Here is a 21642-nt window from a genome sequence, read left to right on the forward strand (position 1 = left end):
ACACCATTCTTGTTCACAATAAAAGCTACTAGCTCTGAACAACAATGGTGATGCTTGACATCATAAAAACAATTCCATTGGTGTTTTGGCCAAACACAGGCCTTGAAACCCTCAAGCCTCATAAATAAATTTATGTTGGTCCCACAGCAAGGACATAAAGGGTAAGGACCATTCTCAGAGGTTGCCTTTTTCATCAAGTCACTGCTCCTTCTGTTATAAGAAAATATATATGAAGGTTATTTAAAATTCTTTCTAACCACTACAGGATTGATCACAGCTTTAAGCTCCCTGTTTACTCTAAATGCTGATCAGGGAATAAGAACATTTCTTTGCTTAAAATCTTCTCATGGCAGCCTATATACTAAAGCTGGTATAATTAGTCTCTAATTTAGTTGTTCAACAAAAAATAATTTGGCAACTCTTTTAGTACAATCGGTTTATAATTTTAGTGTTTTGAGCAATAATGCAGATAGATCTTTACTTCCAGCTTCTAAATTTCAGGATTTCCTGCTTTTCTTTATGTCACTCAATCTTGAGAATATGGACAAAACTGCACTTTTTGGGGGTTTTATTAATTACTCTTCAGTTAAGCTGGAAAATATATTTTAGACCAAAATATTGTGTATTAAACCTTGTAATGGGCCAACCTCCCAGGGATTGAAGTTCTTCTTGAATAGTAAAGAATAGGACACGCACATCCCCGAAGCCCACTGGGTTGGGTGCTGGATCACAAAGTATCACAAGCATGAAAAAAGAAAAAAGCGATCCGCACACCAAAAGAGCTCCCATATGCAATTTTTTATTTTGCGTGACGTTTCAAGCGTGATGCTCTTCCTCAGACTGCTAATGATTACAATTAATGATTAGCAGTCTGAGGAAGAGCACGCTTTTTTCGTTCTTCTTGAATAGCACATGTCGAATGTCAGAGGTAAGATCTGAAAGCCAGCTGTGGCTCAGAGGTAGAGCGGGTCGTCCACTAGTCAGAAGATCAGCGGTTCGAGCTGTACTGAACCCCAAATTGCTCCCGGTGTATGAGCGGAGGCACCTTGTATGGTAGCCTCTGCCACCAGTGCGTGAATATGTGTGTGAATGTGACTCGTGTAAAAAGTGCTTTGAGTGGTCGGATGGCAAGGAAGGTGCTATATGAACGCAGGTCCATTTAGCATTTACAGCGGCGATGTCTTGTGGAATTGACAAAAAGTTATCTATTCATTAAATTCACAGCAGTCATAGTGACGAGCCATTTTATTTTTCAAATTTGCTAAGAGTTCCCTTAATGCGAATCAAAATACTAATTTTTAACCATAATTCTTGATTAGTTTGGATTTAGAAGGGCTACAGAGTTAACCTGTTATGGTTGAGGCACACCTGAAAGCAATATTAATTAATTAATTTATCAAAAAAATAGAAAGCTTACCAGAACCTGAGCAGCATGCCTTTTTGGAAAAACCAGGATGTGAGACAGGAGTCCTTGTGATAAAGCTAACTCCTGTTGTACCTGATTGAATCAGGTATAAATTAATTAAATCTGACCAAGCTGACAAAAATCTGGGACAAAATATATTCTAAAACAAAGATTTTTTTTTTTTTTTTTTACATTTTATATACTTTATTAATCCCAGAGGGGAAATTCAATTTTTTCACTCTGTTGTCAATTACACACAGGTCCAAAAACACACATGCACAAACAGGACCTATACATGCACTAATGGAGAGATGTCAGAGTGGGGCTGCCCATGCCATGACAGGCGCTCCAAGCGGTTGGGGGGTTCGGTGCCTTGCTCAATGGCACTACGGCAGTGCCCAAGAGGTGAACTGGCAGATGATTATAGCAGTATCTTGTGACACAGATATTATGAGTATGTTCTCTTAGTTTTAGATTTTGAAGACTCTGCACGCATTTTTTAATTGATTGAAGTTGTCAAATAATACATAATTATTACATAATTACAAATACTATTTCACACCAGAAACAAAATTATTGTGTTGAAGAGTTACAATTTTAAGTTTTTTTTGTTTTGTTTTTTTGGGACATAATTTGCCCTAATTCTCAAGAAAGAGTGATATTATAGGACAGTAAAGTGAATGTGTCAGGATTCAGGAAATTATGATTTGTTACAATATTCTGACATGCAATTAAAAGATTAACTTAAAACATAATTGGCAGATAAATCAATAATAAAAAATCATTTTTAGTTCCAGTCCGAGGTTACATTGTCCAATCACCCAACCCTGACGGTTGCTGTTCATCATCAGCTGATAACGACTCAGTGCACAGTAAAACCTGCTTCCTACAGTGTAGCAAGCAGGGATGCTATTCAACCACCAGCATGCCAATGCATCCAGATGGTCTGTTGCCTTTGATTTATGTGTTTTTCCTCCAAAATAAAACCTTTAACTTATACCCTATTATCTCTGCTGTGACACCAGGAAATTGTTTGATTTTACATAACAACAACTTATTTAATCTGATTAGGGTAAGTAAAGAAGAAAGAGGAATAAAAGAATAAGAAGAAAAAGGGCTTGCAAATCATGAGTTGCCACATTTGCAGTCCTATGAGGCCACTATCATAAAATTAAAAAAATTGACTGATAATAAAAGAGTTTTTCAATAAAATAGCTATAATATAAAAAATGACACATGATAAAGGCTGGAAAAGCATCCAATGTGGTGTAAATCAGTTGCAATGCAGGAAATGAGCATGCACCAAATAAATCATGCTGCAAGAGTCCTTTAATGCACCACCAGGGCCTGTTCTGTGCTCTGACTGGCTGGCAGCCTGTCAGACACTGACCTGTGGCAATGCAGCACAATCTGTCATCTTTGTCTTCACAGCCTTCATCTTAGACTGTGAACAGCTCAAAAATAAGACTGTCACTTAATTGTTTGAAGTTAACCACCTAATAAGCAGCCTGTGAACCCACCAGGTCCACAGCAGAGGGGTGGCTGGAGGACACATCATTATGTTTGATATGAGACTTGTGAGATGCTACCCTCTCCCTCAGTGATGAGTAATCCTGGTGTTCATTTGTGCTGTCTTGGCTGAGAGGAGGGGGTTGTTATTGTTTTGGTGTGATTTCACCGCACTGTGTTGGCCCAGCCGCTCTGCGTCAGATCTGCATATTAAGTAGGTCAGTATTACATGGGCAACAAAGCTTAATCCCATTCTGCGGCTGCCGCTGCAACGCAGGCCATTGGCTGTAATGTGTTGGATAAGAGCAGACTGTCGCAAACATCCTCTCTGCAACAGGGAAGTGATCAGCAGTTTATTTACCAGCAGTTGGCAAAAATAAACAGGAAAGGACACTAAGCAGGTTTAGTTGCATTGCTGGGTATGCAGCCAAAGCCTGAGGGTGTGTTAAGCAACAGAGCAGCAGGACTTTTGATGTTTTCTCTACTGTCCTGGCTCATGCCAGGCTCTGCTGGCCTGAGTCCTCAACACAAGCATGGACAAGTCCAGATATTTAGGAGGGAAAAAGTTCTCAGACAAAAGACTAACAACATTCTTAGTCATGTAGTCAAGGGTGAAATCTGGTATGTTTATTATCGTTATATAATGGATTTGTGGGAAGGGGTGTGGTGAAACATCAAATGCAGCATATGTCACAGGGATCCAGCCAGGTTTTAAATGGAAAACGTTAATGGGACACTGATACTCACTGAAAAACTACAATGGAATGTTTGGATTGAGCGGGTCTCCAAATGAACAAGCCCAAAAGTTTGGGAGATATGCAATCAACTTCTTAGCCCAAGTCAGATGTGAATAGGATTATTTTCAGTGTTGGGCAGTAGCATCACTACAAGTAGCTATGTTACTAATTTAACTACATTTGTCAATAGCATGGTGGTAATGTCACTACTTTCTTACTCAAATAGCTTTTCAGTAACAAAGCTGATTAACTGACCGAGAAGCCCAATGACATCCACAAATGTTACAATCTCTTTTTCCCAGGAAAAGCTTTGAAGTGCAGCAGACTTTTTTTTCTGCAGAGGTCTGGATAAAAGTAAGGATAATAAAACTGAGGATAGGTAATGTGACTGATGCCAGTGCCACACTGAGACATGTAGATGAGGGAAGCACTTCCTCATGACATCACACACCAATCCTTCAGTTTATTCTGTTTGCTGCTTCGCTATTGGCTTTTCTTGGCAAGACCCGCCCTACTCTGCCTCTGATTGGCTACACTGCACTTTTTGTCATGTCTCTAATGTGTCTTGCCCATAGACTGTATACATTTCGTGTATTTGAAAAATAGACACAACAAGGGCCAAGAAAAGAGCTAGAGAGACAGAGAACAGTATTAAAAAGGAAGAGAGGAGCAAGAGAGAGTGACATACTGATGTCACGTGTTATTTGCAGGACATGTTCATGTTCTAATGTCTCAAAAAAAGAGAAGTTTTCATTTACTATTGTTATCTTTATTGATTATATTACTGCCTCTTATTTATTCTAATTTTATTGAGTGAAAAACATATTTTGGAATTCTGTTTTTGAATTACTGACATAACAAGATAGAGACAGAGACATGCATAAAGGAGGAAGAGGAGAGAGAGCAAGAAAGAGAGCAATAGGCTGACTGATGATGTCATGTTACTGGAGGACATGTTCAAAAGTCACATTGTCTTAAAAAAAAAGTTTTAACTGAAGTCTGCAGTTTCATAATAAGAAGTTCAGCTAAACATTTTTTTGCCTGCCTATTCGTTTTGCTGACAGTTTTTCTTATCACAGAGATAAAGTAGCTTTGCAAGTGGCAGGCTACTTCTGCCATTATCTCATAGCTTAGCTTGCTACATTTCTCTGGGGATAGCCTCAATGTAGTGAAACTTTATTTTGATGTAGAGTAACTGGTATCTTGGCTCACTACATTTTACAAGTAGCTTGCCCAACACTTATTATTTTGATAGAGGTTACTGCTAATATTAAGTGTCATTTTTTGTGTTGTATGTTTAGAAAAAGATCCATCAGTTCCATCTTTCTGTTTGGTAGAGGCTTAGCTTAGCTTAGCCTGAAGGCTTAGCTTAGACTGGAGGCAATGGGAAACTGCCAACTCCATTTTAAGTGCCAAAAACACTCCCAACAATTATAAACCTGTCTGTTTAACATGTTGTATCTTGTAAATATTCTAGTCATAAATCCATTCATCCAGTCAGTGGGGTTTTGTTGACAGTAGGGTTATAACAGAGCTCACACCCAGCAACCCTTCTGTCTGTACAGACAGGTAGAGATGCTGCATCCAGTGTTAACTTCTCCTAAACTACAGTCTCCATTAAAATACATTTTCTTGCTTTTTGATGACAACAGGATGCAGGGAATGACCTCGCTGCTCCCACTTGTTTAGGCAGAAACACATGTGTCTGTGCTTTAAATTTGTATTTAAAACTGCAATCTAGTTCCTGAAACCTGTTTAGTAGGGCCTTTTGTTTCAATCCTTAAAAGAATTTTGCAGATATTTTAGCCAAAAATAATAATCTCCAAGCAACTTGATATAAAACATTCATATACCTGGAGCACTCCTACCTAATAGAAAAATTATATCAAACAGTAATGAGTTACACTACAGGGTTAAAACACAACATGTTTTGCATTTTCTCTAGCAATTGTTTCTGTCCCGACTTTTAGTGGATGTTATATTGTCATAGAAATAACTGCGATAAATGATATCATGTCATTTTAAGACCTTTTAATGCCACTGATATAATGATCACATAATGCATAATAAACCAAGTACACACTTTCAAAGAACAACAAACATTTCATTCTTAAGGATACTGTAATGGAATATGAAAAAAATATTCAAATACCCTAAATAAATAAAACATAAATAAACATGCGTGTGCGAGTGTGTGTATGGCGAAGCTGAGTCCAGCCCATAGTGGAACTCCAACACAGAAAGAAGATGAAGCTTAGGAGTTGCATCCAAGGAAAACCCCTGCTGTAAATGTTTAAAATGTTGGAGACATTATGCAAACAAACACACATGTAAAAACAAGTCCTTGAAAGTTGAAAGTTTTTGCTTTAGCTGATAACATAATTATCAGCCTTATTGTACCCAGTACTCACATTACTGTTCAGTAAATAAAATAAAATAGTATCACAGGCACTGCGATCAATGCAGAGTAAAGATACATTGATGGTAATGATGCATCCACTGCAGTGACACAAGATGCAGAGGCGGAAACATCTGCACCCAAAATCAATATTTCATTACAGACTGTGGCGCCTTCCATACGGTATTGTAAAAAGAAAAGCTTTACAGACAATGCCCACAGGAGCTGACCCAAATACAGCGCTGACACAGCTGTGTCTGTGACAGATACAAGTGGTTAATACAGCTCTTTTGCCAAATATTGGCATGACCTAACCCAACAACTTGTACTATTTTCAATGTTTTAATAATTTTGCTCACAATTTAGTGGGACTTCTAAACCCTTAAAGACCCAGACAGAGTATATATTTCTCACTCATTCTGTGTATGGTTTGGAAGGATCATTTACACTGTATGTATCTTGTTGCACATTTGCAATTGGTATGTTTCTCTCTGTTTGTATAGAATTTGTGGAGACAGTTTTCACTATTTGTTGCATGGTTTGCATTTGATGTTTACATTTAATTGATAGTATATTTCTCTAATAAAAATTCACTTTTGTGTCAATGTCCTCTGGTATGATATAACAGTCTTTCTATTTACTCCCTGAACTTTTCTTTTACGAGTCTACGTGGTCATTAAATAAAATATAGGAATACACCTGTTTTTCCACCAAAAAAAACAAAAAACAAAAAAACAATACACCTGGGATAATCTTAAAATAAATTGCTGTAACTTGCTAAGGGAAAATTGGGTGTAGATCAAAGTTCATTTCGAAGTCCAAAACATCTAACTACAACTTTCTAAATAAAAAAACAGACTTCATAAGGTTTTGTTTGTGTTCACAATAAAAACAAACAAAAACAAAACCTTTTTACTGGTGTTTTTTTTTAAAAATTCTGTTAAATTCATCCATCATCAGAAAAAGCAAATGTAAAACTGTAACTTTAAATGAGCAAGACTGAAACTTCAGGTCCTCCTGAATAAAATGGCACTCGATGCTGACTGCTAGAATAAGTTAGAAAATAGGGAGCGTTACTTAAAAAAGTACTTGAAAAACACTGACCAATGGGACCAGACTGGCCGACCCATATGCTCTCACTCAGTGTATCTATTACTGTGCCAATCTTACAAAGGAGGACGACACTTGTACGGTTTCCTCTGTTTTGTTTTGCTATCAAAGGTAATGTTAGCTAATGCGCTAAAAGTTAGTGTTACAGAGAAATCCAATATTCTTCTTAATAACTCCCCAGTGCCTAATCAGGTGGACATGATAACCCTTAATACACATAACGTTATTCATCCCTACAACAGGAAATACTTTTTCCCTAACCTGATATGAAGTGTGCATTGCACATGCGAGCATTTTTGATGATCGCCTCCGTCCGGTCCTTTGGTCTTATTGCATTTAACCACAGTTATCTTTGTTTTTGTTGACAGGCAGTGGCGGCTGGTAGTTTTGAGCCAGTGACTTCTTCTATTCTGGCTCCCAATAACACCACAAGACTCCTATAGCCTACAGCCCTGTGGTGGAGAGTCATGTTTTGCCATCAGCTAACAAACTGATGTCACTGTGACGTTGGCCCTCTTTGTACCTACATCTTATTTTAAAAAAGTGGACGTAGTCATCTATCACAATAAAGTATGTGAATTATGGGTGTTAAACAGATAAAAGCATGACTACATTTAGCAACTAATAAAACACACTTGGACTGCCAAAAAACCTTTATTCCCATCTTTGATATTTTTTCCCAGTGACAAGGCCGCATATTAAGTCACCAAGCTTTTCTCTGCCAGATGCACAGTATACTTGCCCTGTATGACAGCGCCCTGTACTAGTTCACACCACACACACACACGCACACACACACACACAGACACAGACACACACACACACACACACACACACACACACACACACTGTACACTGCTGTTGGCTGCAGACAAATCTCCACTGTGTAGCCACCATGGTCGTGTCATTATCAGCAGTTCTTGTGAAAGGTGAGTTAATCATCAACCTGAGGCCCTGAAATGAGTTTGGTGGTTGTTTGTGCTGATGGATGGCTGCTTGTCCATTTGATGTACCCACTGGGATCTATGCTGTCAAAGAGCACAGCAGGACATTCAGCAGCTTAAACTTAATTTTCCAACACTAACAGTAACTGGTGCCATCTGAGGGCAAAGTGGAGTCTAAATGCAAAGTGAATCAAGTTTGATCCATAGTGTTGTGTAGGGTAGTGTAGTGATACTGAGTGAGCTTGTGGCTTCTGCACATGTTGCTTTTTTGAGGTTAGAAGAGAACAAATCAATATTCCATAGGGTATTTCTACGTAAATGACATGGCTGAATGACTATGCAAAATACTTGCTCTTACTCGCTCTTTGATTTGAAAGAACTGATAAAGAACTCTGACGTTTACATTGATGCTTCAGATAGCTGAAAATAAATATTCTATTACAGTCAGCCCTAGCTGCTGGAAATATCTCCCTGTGATGTCATGTCATCTATATTTGGCCAGCTATCCAGACAAATGCATCACCACACAACAACAGTGACTCAAAAATGTGAGGGACATTCTTAATAATGCTCAGTACGTGTATGAAACAGAGTCAGCATCAGGTCATAATAACCAAAGCCATGCATGGCCTTTAAGGAGAGCTCTATCTGGCTTTAAGCTAAATATTGTACTGCAGTTAGGTAATGCTACCTCAGACAAACTGTGAGAGTGTTTGATCATATCAAACACTTCCTAACAGCTCAGACTGAGTTGCACATGTGTGACTGTATGGGTTTTGTGGATAAAAATCAGAACTCCACAGATTTTTCCTCATGCTGCATCGTCAGTCAGCTCTAATGCATCTGAAAGTGAACCTGCCTCCACCAGTGCAAGTCTATCCACACTGCTGACATCATATGAGTTTGTAAACAAGAATAATGGGAGTGAAATCATGACAGTCAAATCAAAGGTCAGCTCTTCTCTGAGTATAAATAAGAGGGTCTGTCATTTCAATCCTATCACATTAGGAAACCGCAACTCAAGTGCAAATTAAGTACGTGTGACACCTAGGCAAAACGCCTGATGAACTGCAGACCACAACAGACCACTGTTTGAAACCAACAAACAACAACACTGGTTATATTTTGGCGAATCATTGCTGTGTTTCCAGCGGCTTTTCAGCAGCAAACATGGTTGGTTTTAAGGGACCTGTTGCTGTTTTTCCAGCGAGGATAGTGCCATGAAAACTAGGTATTTTTTAGCCAAAACATGATCTTTTCCTAACCATAACCAAGTAGTGTTTGTGCCTAACCCTAACCACATTTTAACCACAGTGTTGTTGAAACGGAAAGCCTCAACGCATGTGCTACATAATAACATACAGTGTAACATAAACATATCCATGCTTTGCAGAAAATACCATCAGTGTTTGTGGCGAGTGGGTTGTAAATGGATTGTGGACCACTGAATGAAAAATGAGAACTGACATGAAGGTTTAACCAGGTATGATGACATGATATTTTGCCTAAGGCATTATTTTATGACATCTACAAGCTCATCTACTCAGTGTGCATCCCACTGGCAGGATGAAGACTGGATGAAGGCTCTATATAAATTACTTAATAACGGGTTTGGTCTTCACTGTCATTGCAGTGTTACGGTAGCAGTGGACACAACTAAAGCCCTGACTGGCTCCATCTCCGCTGGACTGCTCATTACTTAATGGGAAAGATACTTAAGGCAGCAGACTGGGGGGTATGAAAGCTGGCTAATCTGTATAACTGGCAGTGATAAGCTCCCAAGGGGGGCTAGGCTAGGCTAGCAGGGTTAGTAGTGGCCAGGCTGGGCTCAGACTGTCTGAGAGGGACTGTATTACTGCAGGTGTGTTACTGTGTGAGAGCTCCACGCTTTGAAATAACCTTCTTGCCTCCATCCTCACCTGAATCCCACTGAACTCAAGACACAGCATTTCAGGCTTCATAAATACGAAAAGGACATTCTGCGTTTCAAGTAAAGGACTACACCTATCAGGATTGAGCTCATGTAGCCGACACTATGACATATTTTTCAGAGCATGACAACACAAATCCCCCACACACTAGACACTGACTCAAGCTTTAGAAAAGCAGCAGCATTCCTTTTCATGGTTAGAGGCAGAAAGTACTGCCGCTATTTTTACCACGTTCCTAACCCACACACGCAGCTTCTTTTCTAAGTCACAGCTCTTACGACTTGCAGAGAAACAGCACGTAAGGTCTGCTGTATGTTTTCTGGCTGAGAATTTGAGAAACAAGCAGGGCCTGAGCATTTTGCTGCCTTCAGGGAGGCCTGCGGGATGATGGCCTCACTCAGTGGACCGAAATAATGATTCTGCAGGGGCTAGGACGTTATGATAAACACCACGTCTGAGCAAAGCTGCGGCCCAGAACATCTTGTCTTCGTCCTTATGAGATAACAAACACTAATTCACAGCAGACAGTCTGTTTGGGCTTGGCAGGCTACAGCACTTTTGCTGCTAAAGATAGCACTGCTTTAAAGCTGCAGACTCTTGGCAGGTACATCACATATATTCCAGAAGCCATGTCTGGTTTTATAATGCACATACAATACATAAAACCAAGCTACATATGAGAGACACCTGAAAACATTTTAAAAAGTCTGATAAACAGGATTTGTTTCCAAGTTAAGATCACAGTGCCACAATTAGCTGTGCTGTTTTTCCACACTCTGCAGAATGCTGTGGCTGTCAGTCATAACTGCAGGCCCTCTGTGGTCGACCTGTTGGTTCTCGTTTACTCATGAAGGCTATGTGACCAGTCAGTGTTTGCACACTTGTGCTCTTGCATAGCATTTATGATTGGTGTTTGTCTAATCATGCACTTGCAAGAAAGTTTGTCCAATAACATGCACAAGCCACATCACAAGCCATACTCCAGTAAAACACTCAAAACCAAACAAACATGTGACAACACACCAGGACTGGGTGGTATGGAGAAAATTTAAAAAATCATGATATTTTTGCCCAAATACCTCGACATCAATACTGCAACAGAATATGGGGGGGACTACAGTGCCTTCACAAAATACTGGTATGATGAGAATTTGATAAATAATCATCAGTAATGTGGATTTAATGACTAAAAGGGCAATAGCAAATAATAGAACAGTCTGGGAAGTTCAGAAAATGACATCACTTTACATCGCTGTAATGCAGCCTTTAAAACCAGGAAAAGGCAATACTTAATCAATAATCAGTATCAATATAATATTGATATATTGCCCAGCCCTACAACTATAGAGCTGGGTATTGCTAAAAAAGTACAATACCAGTACCAATACAAGTTCCAATACAAGTGATACTGATACCAACAGAGTACATCATTTGATACCCATCATGTGAATGGAAGCATTCAGTTGCGTAAAATACCACCAGATGCCACAGTTCTGTAGTATAACCATACTTTAAAACGTTTTAGTGGCATGTTGGCACATTGACCTGCCAACTCAGTCAAATACACCATGCATGACTTCACCACACCACAGACTGTGTTGGTTAGCTGCTGCAGCAGTGGGCCAATTTTAGAAAAAAAATTAAGACACTGGGGGCGGCACGGTGGTGTGGTGGTTAGCACTCTCGCCTCACAGCAAGAGGGTTGCCGGTTCGATCCCGGGCGTGGGAGCCCTTCTGTGCGGAGTTTGCATGTTCTCCAGCGTGGGTTGTCTCCGGGCACTCCGGCTTCCTCCCACAGTCCAAAGACATGCAGATCGGGGACTAGGTTAATTGGTAACTCTAAATTGTCCATTGTCCATAGGTCACATAGGTGTCACATAGGTGTGAATGGTTGTCTGTCTCTATGTGTCAGCCCTGCGATAGTCTGGCGACCTGTCCAGGGTGTACCTTGCCTCTCGCCCGATGTCAGCTGGGATAGGCTCCAGCCCCCCCGCGACCCTCAAGAGGATGAAGCGGTTAGAAGATGAATGAATGAATGAATTAAGACACTACAGAAGTCTTGCACTACTGTAGAAGGCTTTGAAATGAGATCGTGATCAGCTGTTCAGCCAAGAACAAGAAACAGCAGCTTAAAATCAATATGCTGGCACACTACTACACTATAAAATAGTTAAGAGTTGCTAGCATGGATATTTCTCCTGGTAAGAAATTCTCTGAATAAACTCAAATGTTGTCAAGATTCTTGCTCTGGAGATCCTGGTTCAGTATGGTCAACCACACACGCCTCGTTTCTTCAGACAATTCTTTGGACTATTCTCAAAGAATTGTAATAACTTCTGCAGTAATTGACCATTTTCAGTGACAATAATCTGAAATAGTTGAAAGTTAGTTGTGTTTACGTTCAATATCTGGCTGACTTCCAGATTGATGGCATGCCATGAAAATGCACTATTGAGTGGAAGTTCTCTGTGAGTTAATAACTACAAGCAACTCCTTTCATAAAACACAGTCACTTGATTCAATGTTAATATAAAAAATGGATTATTGCAGCTTCAACCCTTCATAGACCACATAGGCCAGCAAACAAGTTAATGTTATCTAAATACAAATTCAATCCAATTTATTAGTGCTGACTCTGAGACGTCCACTTCACAGAGAAATAGAGCACAGAAATTAACCATGACACTTCATTTACAGTATGTTGACACAACAGTGATACACCACTGACAGGGCTATCAGAGGGTTTGTTACTTCATGTGGAAACACAAGAGAAAGCAGGGAAAGCAGTCTGACCTGTCACAGAGGTGGTTCACTGCGCCGAAGGAGTCGCAGGCACAGGACAGGCAGCCGCTGGTGCCATTAGTGAAGTGTCCCTCCTCACAGTCCTCACACTGTAGACCGGTGTAGCCTGACAGACACAAACACTGCCCAGTGCTCGGAACACACTCGTCTGGATCCAAAATCCCCTCACCACCACTGCTGCAGTTACAAAGACCCTCTGGGTGGATGAATGGGGGCATCACAGTGAAAGGGGGAGACAGGAAATGGGAAATACTGCATGAGATGCACTTGTTGTGATACAAACTGAACAAAATATGGATCATACATACATTTTCTTTCTTTATAAACCGTAGCCCTTTTTACACAGAGATTGTGCTACAAAGTCCCCTCTTTATGCTGCCTTTGCATTTATACACAGAATCAAATGATGGCAGCATCATGCTGCTCCAATGTGTGATTTAGACAACATGCCGGCATCACTGAAGCAAAACAGGCAGGATGGGCGTGACATGTAACACAACAGCGTTGGCCTCTAGTGTGACATATAACATATGTGTCAGCAGCACTTTATAAACAATAACAATGGCATTGACATGGCAATAACAATCATTTGCCGTCCCCGTTATATGGCAGCTGATCTCATCCTCTGCTCAGAGGGTAAGGAGCCCTCTGACCTCATCGCTTTCCCAATTTGCTAACATTTTTGGAGACTGTTCTTCTTCTTTCAGTTAGCCAATAACTGCTGCTTTTTAAATCTTCCACAGTGGGTCACACCCATAAAACGTCATCAAAACATCACACCCCTCCTGTCCATGATCCCGCCCTAACGGCTGTCCCTTTTACACAGACATTGTTTTGGCTCTGTTATTACCTCCGCTGCCTATAGGCGAGACAACTCTGCCCCCCCCATTCTGGGATTGTACCGTTTATACAGAACAGCAAGGCGGCATAACAGTGAAATTCCCGCCTTGAAGAAGCAGTGTGCCACTGGTAGTGTAATTGTGTAATTGTAGTATTGTAAGTCTGTAACCTACCTCACTAAATGGAAATCAAAACAGAGATTAAAATTTGTTTGTAGAATATTTTGTCAATCATATTGATTGTAAATTACTTGTATATTTAAAATACTCTACAACCCTATTTGGTAGTCATGTAGCCGATGCATGTGGGATTAGTGTATTCTGCAAATGGCTACGCTGTGCAACAGAGAAAAAGAAAAAGAGGTACATATTCCTTATTTATTTACTTAATGTTTATTTGTATCGGGATAAGTATGCACTATAAAAAAAAGTTATCACACACTACAGCATTTATAACCCTAATTTTGCAACATCTGTCATTACATCCTCTGGTCTCTTAATGGGGAACACCACCCAAATTAAAATTTCCAACATATTATTTCCATGGCTTAGAAAAGTTCAATCAATATTAGTGATCATGAGCTACTCTCTCTCAGAACCAGAGCCCAGAGAAAGAACTCTCAAACATGTGATGGCACAGAGCATCTAGAGCTGCTCCATTGATGATGAATAGGAGGCAGATTTCGTTGACCCACAGAGCGTTCTCCTCTTTTAATACCCAAATTAGCTTTATTGTATTCTACTGTTCTCAGTTCTGAAACAGAAAATGTAGCCATATACTCAGAACAACTTCCTGGGTGCTCTCTCTCTCAGTGTCATCTAGAACAGTAGTTCCCAATTGGTGGGTTGCGGCCCAAAAGTGGGTCATGGGTCCATTCTGAATGAACCACAAGTGACTCACAAGTCTGTCAAGTAAAAACACACTTTATTTTTGAATATACTGACTTTCCGTCACAGAGCTTTTATTTTGAAGTGTCGTTTCCTGCTGTAGACTGACTGACTAACAGACAGCTACTTAACAGAAACAGCAAACAAGCTCAACAACATGGCCAAATGTATATTTGACACTGAATAGATAAAACTGTTTGGACCTTGAACTACACAACCCAATTACCACCTGTTTGACCTCCTGCCCTCAGGGAGGTGATACAGATGCATCAAATCAAGGACAAATAGACTCAAAAACAGCTTCTTCCCCAAAGCCATAACCCTGTTGAACCCTGTTGTTGTTTTTTTCTGTTTCTTATCTGTGTTTTAATGCACCCTTCAAGGCATTGCCTCTAATTTCATTGCACAACTTGTATAATGTCAATAAATTTGATTCTGATCCTGATTCTGAATAACTAAGGAGAAATCAGGACCCCATGGCTGGACCAACTGGGAACCACTGCTCTGGAACATCTTTCACCATTCATTGTCTATGGCGCTGCTCCAGACTTTATAACCAATGACATCACAAAATTGAGATTTAGCACTCTAGTTTTTGGATTTGGGGGAGAGTTGCTTATATTTTTGGACTGTCTTACACCATAGGAATAACATGTATGAATTTTGAAAATGGCTGTAGCTCCCTTTAAAGCACAGCATTTTGAACTGAACGAAGTCCATTGGCAACACAGCTGGACTCAGTTTATCAGGTTTACCGTCTTTGTTTTAGACCAACATGAAGCTCCATGAGGTGAATTCATCATAAACAAAAAAGACATCAAATTGTATAAAACTGACCTGATGCCAATGTGGTCTTTTTGAAAGCATTAATGGTATTAGAGAAGCAGGCTAATTACTGGAAAGGATGTTTTTGTTTTTTGTTTTTTTTTTTCAATTAAAACCATCCAACAGGTAGTATTACAGCTCAGTATTATTTTCCAGTTACATCCTACTTGATGTTCATACAGTTAGATGTGGTCACATTAGAATCAACCTATGTGAATAATGTCACTTCAACTGAAGCCTGTATGCCTAAACATACACCTGACTGATTCATGACAGTGTTTCCTGTTTGGGTGTGATCTCCAGACCAGTCTTCCTTTGCCCTTTGAAATTTGCACAATAGAAAAAGCGATGCACTGTGTTTGAAAATGGAGAAGTCATTATGCTTCTCTTTAGAACCAAATCACACTACCAGACCAGTTGAGTGAAGGGAAATTTCATTGGCCAGTGCGATAGTGTGACCATACCAAGAGACAGTAACAGTGGGAGCTGTCCTGCCCAACTGGCCTTCCACCATCACTCACTTAATCTGCCAGGTCCATTCACGGTTCTTGCATCATCGGCCCATTGGAGATGCCGAGTACAACGTGAGAGTTCTAAATTCACTTTCCCTGTCCATATTCCTCTCGCCAGTCGCTGCATTAAAAAAAGCGGCCATCTCAGTCATGAGCCTGCTTTGATAAATGATCATGATAAATGCATTTCAAAAGACCACATCAGACATCAGGTCCGTTTCATACAACTTAATGTTGTTTTTGTGTATGATCAATGCACCTGATGCCAGTCAAAAACAAATATGGTAAACCAGATAAAGTACTGCTGTGGATTTTGTTCAGTTTAAGCTGGCGCACTTTAAGAAACCAGAGGATAAAATGACAGACGTCGATGACCCTGCAGAGCACAGAGTGGCAATCTATTATTTATCTGATCTCAGCTTAGGTGTGGCGAGAGACGACTGAATGCCTGAATATATGTCTCCATTCTGTGCTCAGCAGTCAGACAAAGAAGACTGACAGACAGAAAAGCGCTGTGAAAGCAAAATAAAACAGTTTTTTTTTCATACAAAATATGCACACAATACCTCAGCTAGCAGTAAGATAAAGAGAAAAGGACAGCTGAATTTTAATGTATTCTTGTCCTGGCGTCCCACTCAGATTATGCTCCTCTCTTCCACTGGTGCTTTGGATTTTTATGTAACTAACAATGGCCTATGGTTACACAAGCCTTTGGAGTATACTGTCAGGCCCTTTGCTACAGTGAGGTCCACTGAGGAACTGTCGGCCCTGATCACGCCTGAGAATGTGTGAGATCCAGTGAATGCATATCACCTCACACACTGCAGTCAGGCTTCCTCTAGGTGTGGGACAGAGGCCCTGTGGGGTGATCTGGAGAGCCACACAACAGGTTTGATGTATATTGGAGTGGATCTGTGTGTAGTGGAGAGAGAAGGGGGGGAAACTGAGGTTCACCTCTCTCTTATCTATCTGACTGCTGTAAAGTGGTGTGACGGCATGGCTGGTATTCAGACACAGGCAGTGGCAGGCTGCTCAGAACAAGTCATGTCTCAAAACTCTTCTCTTGGCCAATTCACTGCTTGTCTGTCTGTGCTGCTACATGGAAAACAACAGCGGTGGGAGGGGCCCCTGCTTAGAAACAATTGCTGTACTTTCAATTTTGGTTTGGGCCTCAAACCACATTATCAGCTTTCAGAAATTACTGGCAGATGTTTCAAAGGAAGGGAAGCCTTAACTATGAGAGAAAATGTTCGATTCAATTGCCTTGAGATACCTTATATCTGTCTGCAGGGCCCCTGCCCTGCCAGAGAATGTATGTCGGTAGCTGGGCGTTAACCCAGGTGACGCCTTTGTTTACGTGATATTATCATGCAAGTGGCCTTTGCACTAGAACAATACGGAGTGCTGAGATTCCTGGAGATGCTTTCAGTAAGGTATAGCGAAGCTTTTATGTATGACCTCACACAAGGGTGCAGATTTCGTTTTGACTTCAGGATCCAAATGAACGCCATAAACAATACTGACTGATTTACATGGGGAGCTGCCTAAACACATCACCATTTTAGCTCAACTCATCTGCAGTTCTGACCCGCAATACATAGACTAATATAAATATGAAGATTAACACGAGGGCTGTGTCCCTTTTTTCTCGTTTGGTCAATAAAATGTCCAGAACTGGTGGAAAATGGTCAACACAATTTCCTAAAGTCCAGTGTTGGTTCAACACCCAAACATATTCACTTTACTGTCAGATAGGACAAATAAAAGCAGCACATCTTCACAACTGGGAAGATGGAAACAACAAATGCTGGGCATTTTTGCAAGAAAAAATAAATACTTAAATGCTTAATCAGAACAAACGACACTGTTCAGAAGAATGTCAGCACCAAATAAGATACATCATTAAAATCTATTCACAAACATCACACCTGACTTTAAAACTATTCCATTAGCATCTGGATATATTTAACCAGCCACCCAATGCACATTTTAAGCTACTGGGATATGGGGATCAGTCACAAACCTGGCTGTGCTTCATTCTTTTTAACATTCGTCCCAGCCATTTATGACTGCAACATATCAAAAACTACCCCTCTTTTTATCACTGAGATTAATGTTGACAGTATGTATGTATGTATGTATGTATGTATGTATGTATGAGTGTGAAGAAAAAAAGGTCAATGTAAAAATTATGACTGGACTGGGGGCCATTTTTATTTTAAATCCTTATTTTTGACATCTAATACATATAGCTATGGAATAATTAAAACGCTCCACCTCATAAAAGCAAAGGGGAACATCCTCTTATGTGTTCTGACATCCACACCTTTGCCTTCAGAAGACTTTCCCAACAATTAAAGAACCATTTTGGACAGGATCCTTCAGCCTGAGCTCCTGTGCTTGCTGGAGAACAACACATCCACATGGATACTGGGAAGTGTGAGGTGTGAGAGGAGGGGCTCCGCTGTCATTGCTCATTCATGGCTTTGCCTGCCTGGCCATTTTGGTTGGACGGCCTTGTTCTGTGGATGCGCCGTACAAACAACAATGGAGAGGCTGAAGCAGCTATTTGAGCAGCTTCTTGGAATTTCCTGACGATATCAAAAATGTGTGGTTTAACACAAAAAGGACCGCGGATCTGGGTGGGTGCTATGTGCACTTACGGTTTGGAGAAAATGACTGAACAACAGGATCAACCTTGCACCCCCTCATTGCCCCCCTTCCCCTGCTTACTGTAATATGTGGCACACTCACCCTATAATAAAAACCCTCTGGATTATTATACGGGCCACGTAGAAAATGCATAATGAAAGAATTGTGCGTTAAATGTGTTTTCTATGAGAACAGAATGTAGTGATTTCCCGATTATTTGAAGGGGTACACGGTGCAGTCTGAGGGGTCTGCCCATTGTTGCAATCTGGTTTATTCGGTCGTTCTCTGCGTCAAAACCACCATGCGACCAGTCTGCTACTTCTGGCAGCCTAAATTAGACACAGATGTCTTCTTCTTCACATACTCGTTTTATGAACATGACTGTGCTAAAAAAAATCATGCAACCCACCATTTTCCCCGTCAGTTTTGTAACGCGTCTTTCTAAAAAGCAAAAAAAAAAAAACCCAACAAACTGAGCTATTTTATTCGACAGTAACATTACTCACCTTGACTATTCTCTACTGAGGTAACAGATGTGCCAATATTATCTGCTGCCAAGGCATCGTTTGCTGTGCGCTGGGAGACCATGGACACCATGGTCTGCAGTATTTTCTCCGGAGTAAAAAGTGATGTTTGTGCATCGGTGGATCTTTTGCGTGCGCCGGTTGATTTGGAACTCGGCGCTGTTATTTGTTCTTTAGTGGCTGAAATTATTCCAGTAGCGGGGGTGTTGGTAGCAGTGTAGGTGGTGGTGGGGTCCGTTGTAGGGAACTGGAAGGTGGTTGCAGTTTTAGAAATAGAGCTAGTAGTGGTGCTTGGGCCGGCAGAAACAATGGCAGGCGAAGGTGTGAATCCGGTGAGAGGCCCGAGAGCTAACCTGCTCTCGGACAAAGTACGAGGCATGTCGGTGTGAAAGGTCTCCCAGGTGTCGGAGGCTGAGCCGGGCTTCCTGGAGATAGGCGACGCATCGTAGGGACTGATGCGAGGTGCAGCTTGAGAAAATCCAATATATACATACAAAATAAATAGCAGGAGCGGAGATATGTACATCATTAAGGACGTTAGCCTCATATCCAGTTTCAGCTCTCCATGTAAGCCCCAGTAGTGGTCTCTCTCAGACCTTTCCCTGAATGGACGCGTACTCCACCATTGATGTCCCCGGCGGCGTACGCTGCTGTTTGTTGCCCTATGAACCACAGTCAACACTTCATCTGCTCTGCAACCTACCATGAGCCGCCCGAGACTGACATACGCGTAAACCAATGGGAGGCCTGGAAGACTACACCCTAGTCGTTCGTTTATTCGCTGGTAGGGTAGCCGCTGTAACACCCTATGAAGCACAATATAGCTAGGCCTATTGTAAATTATCAGAAGTCCTCATTCCTCTGAAAATGATCAAAACATAGGCTAATCGGTTTCATTCATAAACCGATCAACTGGATGAAGCAGGTTTTGTAAGGATAGTGTGCGTAAAAATAGAATTTCACAGTGTGTGATTGAGCCGCAGCCCAGGTATCCTCCTCAGTGTGGAAATGCCCGGTGGCAGCCTGTTGTGGGATTTATTTCTTTATAGTGAGAGGCCGATAATCATTTCTCACCTGTATCTGTATAAAGCCATCCTGCAATCAGTCGTTTAGAAAAGTAATCTAAATTAGGCTATAAATAAATAAATACGCGTTCTTCTTCTCCCTCTCTGCTTTGTCTTCCTTCCTACGGATTATTTCATCCTTTTTTGTTTGTTTTGTTGTTTTTGTTTTCTGTAAACCGCCTTTGAGTACCCAGAAAAGTACTGTATCTATCTAATGTATTAATCTAATGTATATTTTATTTTATTTTATTTTTAAATTAATAGCCTATATTTATTTCATTTTGCCTTATTTTTTATAGCCTAGATGTCTTTTTTGACTTTCCATGACAAGGGCAAAAATACCATAGTAAATGTAATGAAAATGACCGCCACCCAAGCCCCTTCCTCAAAAGCTTTGGTATATTGGTGCATAACATAAACATAGTTGGCCTAAGAGAAATGAAATGAAAATTTAAAAAAATAAAATAAAACCAAGTATTGCAAAAATCGAGAGAGATAAATATGGAACAGAATGAAGTTATAATAAAAAAAATATGAAACCAATACTTAAAAAATATGTACAAATAAAAATTCTGTGCAGTTCTTAGAAATGGTAGTTAGTGCAGAAATTTAACAGAGGAATGTGCAGAGGTTCAGAGCTATCATCCTGAAACTGTAGGGTGAACTCAGGTAATTGCATCTCTTTTTGGTAGATTTCCAAGAAAACCACACAATACTTTGATGACATGTTCAGGTAAAGTGGGATGACTGGTAAGATAAAATGGGACAGTCATGTTTGTTTTTTTTAAATCAATTTATTACTTCAGTCATTAATCCATTAAATCATTCATGTAAGCCGTGGCTACTTTAAAAGACTGTCCAACTTTTCTGCCACTCTGTCCCTGTTCTTTTGCTGCCTGTTTTCTTGGTGCCATGGTCTACGATGGACGTGTGTTTAACAATAATGGCTTATTCTGGACTGGCTGACATAGACTCACACTATCATCTTTAATATTTTTAAGTGACAAAAACACTAAAAATTTCTGTGATATGACAGGGTGGTGCACAATCACATAACTTTTATGGCAGCTGGTGGCCTAAAAATATGCTGGTGTCATTTCAGAAAAATTCCCCATTTTAGCTTAGTTTTTTTTTGTCCCATTTTGCCTGAATACATACACAAGTAGCCTACTTACTCAAAACTACGGAGCGCCTTAAAGGTCAAGTTGGGAGATTTTTTTGGACTGACTTTTGCGTCCCCTCGCAATACTTTTGCGTCCTCTCGCAATAGTTTTGCATTCCCTCGCAATATAGTTTTGCATTCCCCTTTAATAACGTTTTGGATTCCCATGAGCCACCACTGTCACTTCCTCTAAGATGCCCGCATTGATCGGTGACCAACATAAACTTGTATAAAGCTGGCGAGATCTCCTTTTAAACTGTAGTGTTGTTATTATTGTCTTTCATGCGTTGTAAGTAGCCTACTTAATTAGGTTCGGGAACCGGCACTGTGCCGGTTCTGT

The 21642-nt window shown here is 40.4% G+C and overlaps 1 protein-coding gene across 1 annotated transcript in view; it reads right to left on the reverse strand.

Moving 5' to 3' along the window:
• Positions 1–19760, reverse strand: part of LOC117252727 (multiple epidermal growth factor-like domains protein 9) — a 57297-nt gene extending 37537 nt beyond the window's left edge. The window contains exons 1-2 of the mRNA XM_033619825.2: positions 19059–19760; positions 12828–13032 (exon numbers count right to left, since the gene is read on the reverse strand). Of these exons, the coding sequence (XP_033475716.1) occupies positions 12828–13032; positions 19059–19623 (770 nt within the window). The 5' untranslated portion in view covers positions 19624–19760. The remainder of the gene's footprint in view (positions 1–12827; positions 13033–19058) is intronic.
• Positions 19761–21642: the final 1882 nt, after the last annotated feature.

The sequence above is a fragment of the Epinephelus lanceolatus genome, chromosome 9 (genome assembly GCF_041903045.1).
Source record: "Epinephelus lanceolatus isolate andai-2023 chromosome 9, ASM4190304v1, whole genome shotgun sequence".
Taxonomy (NCBI): domain Eukaryota; kingdom Metazoa; phylum Chordata; class Actinopteri; order Perciformes; family Serranidae; genus Epinephelus; species Epinephelus lanceolatus.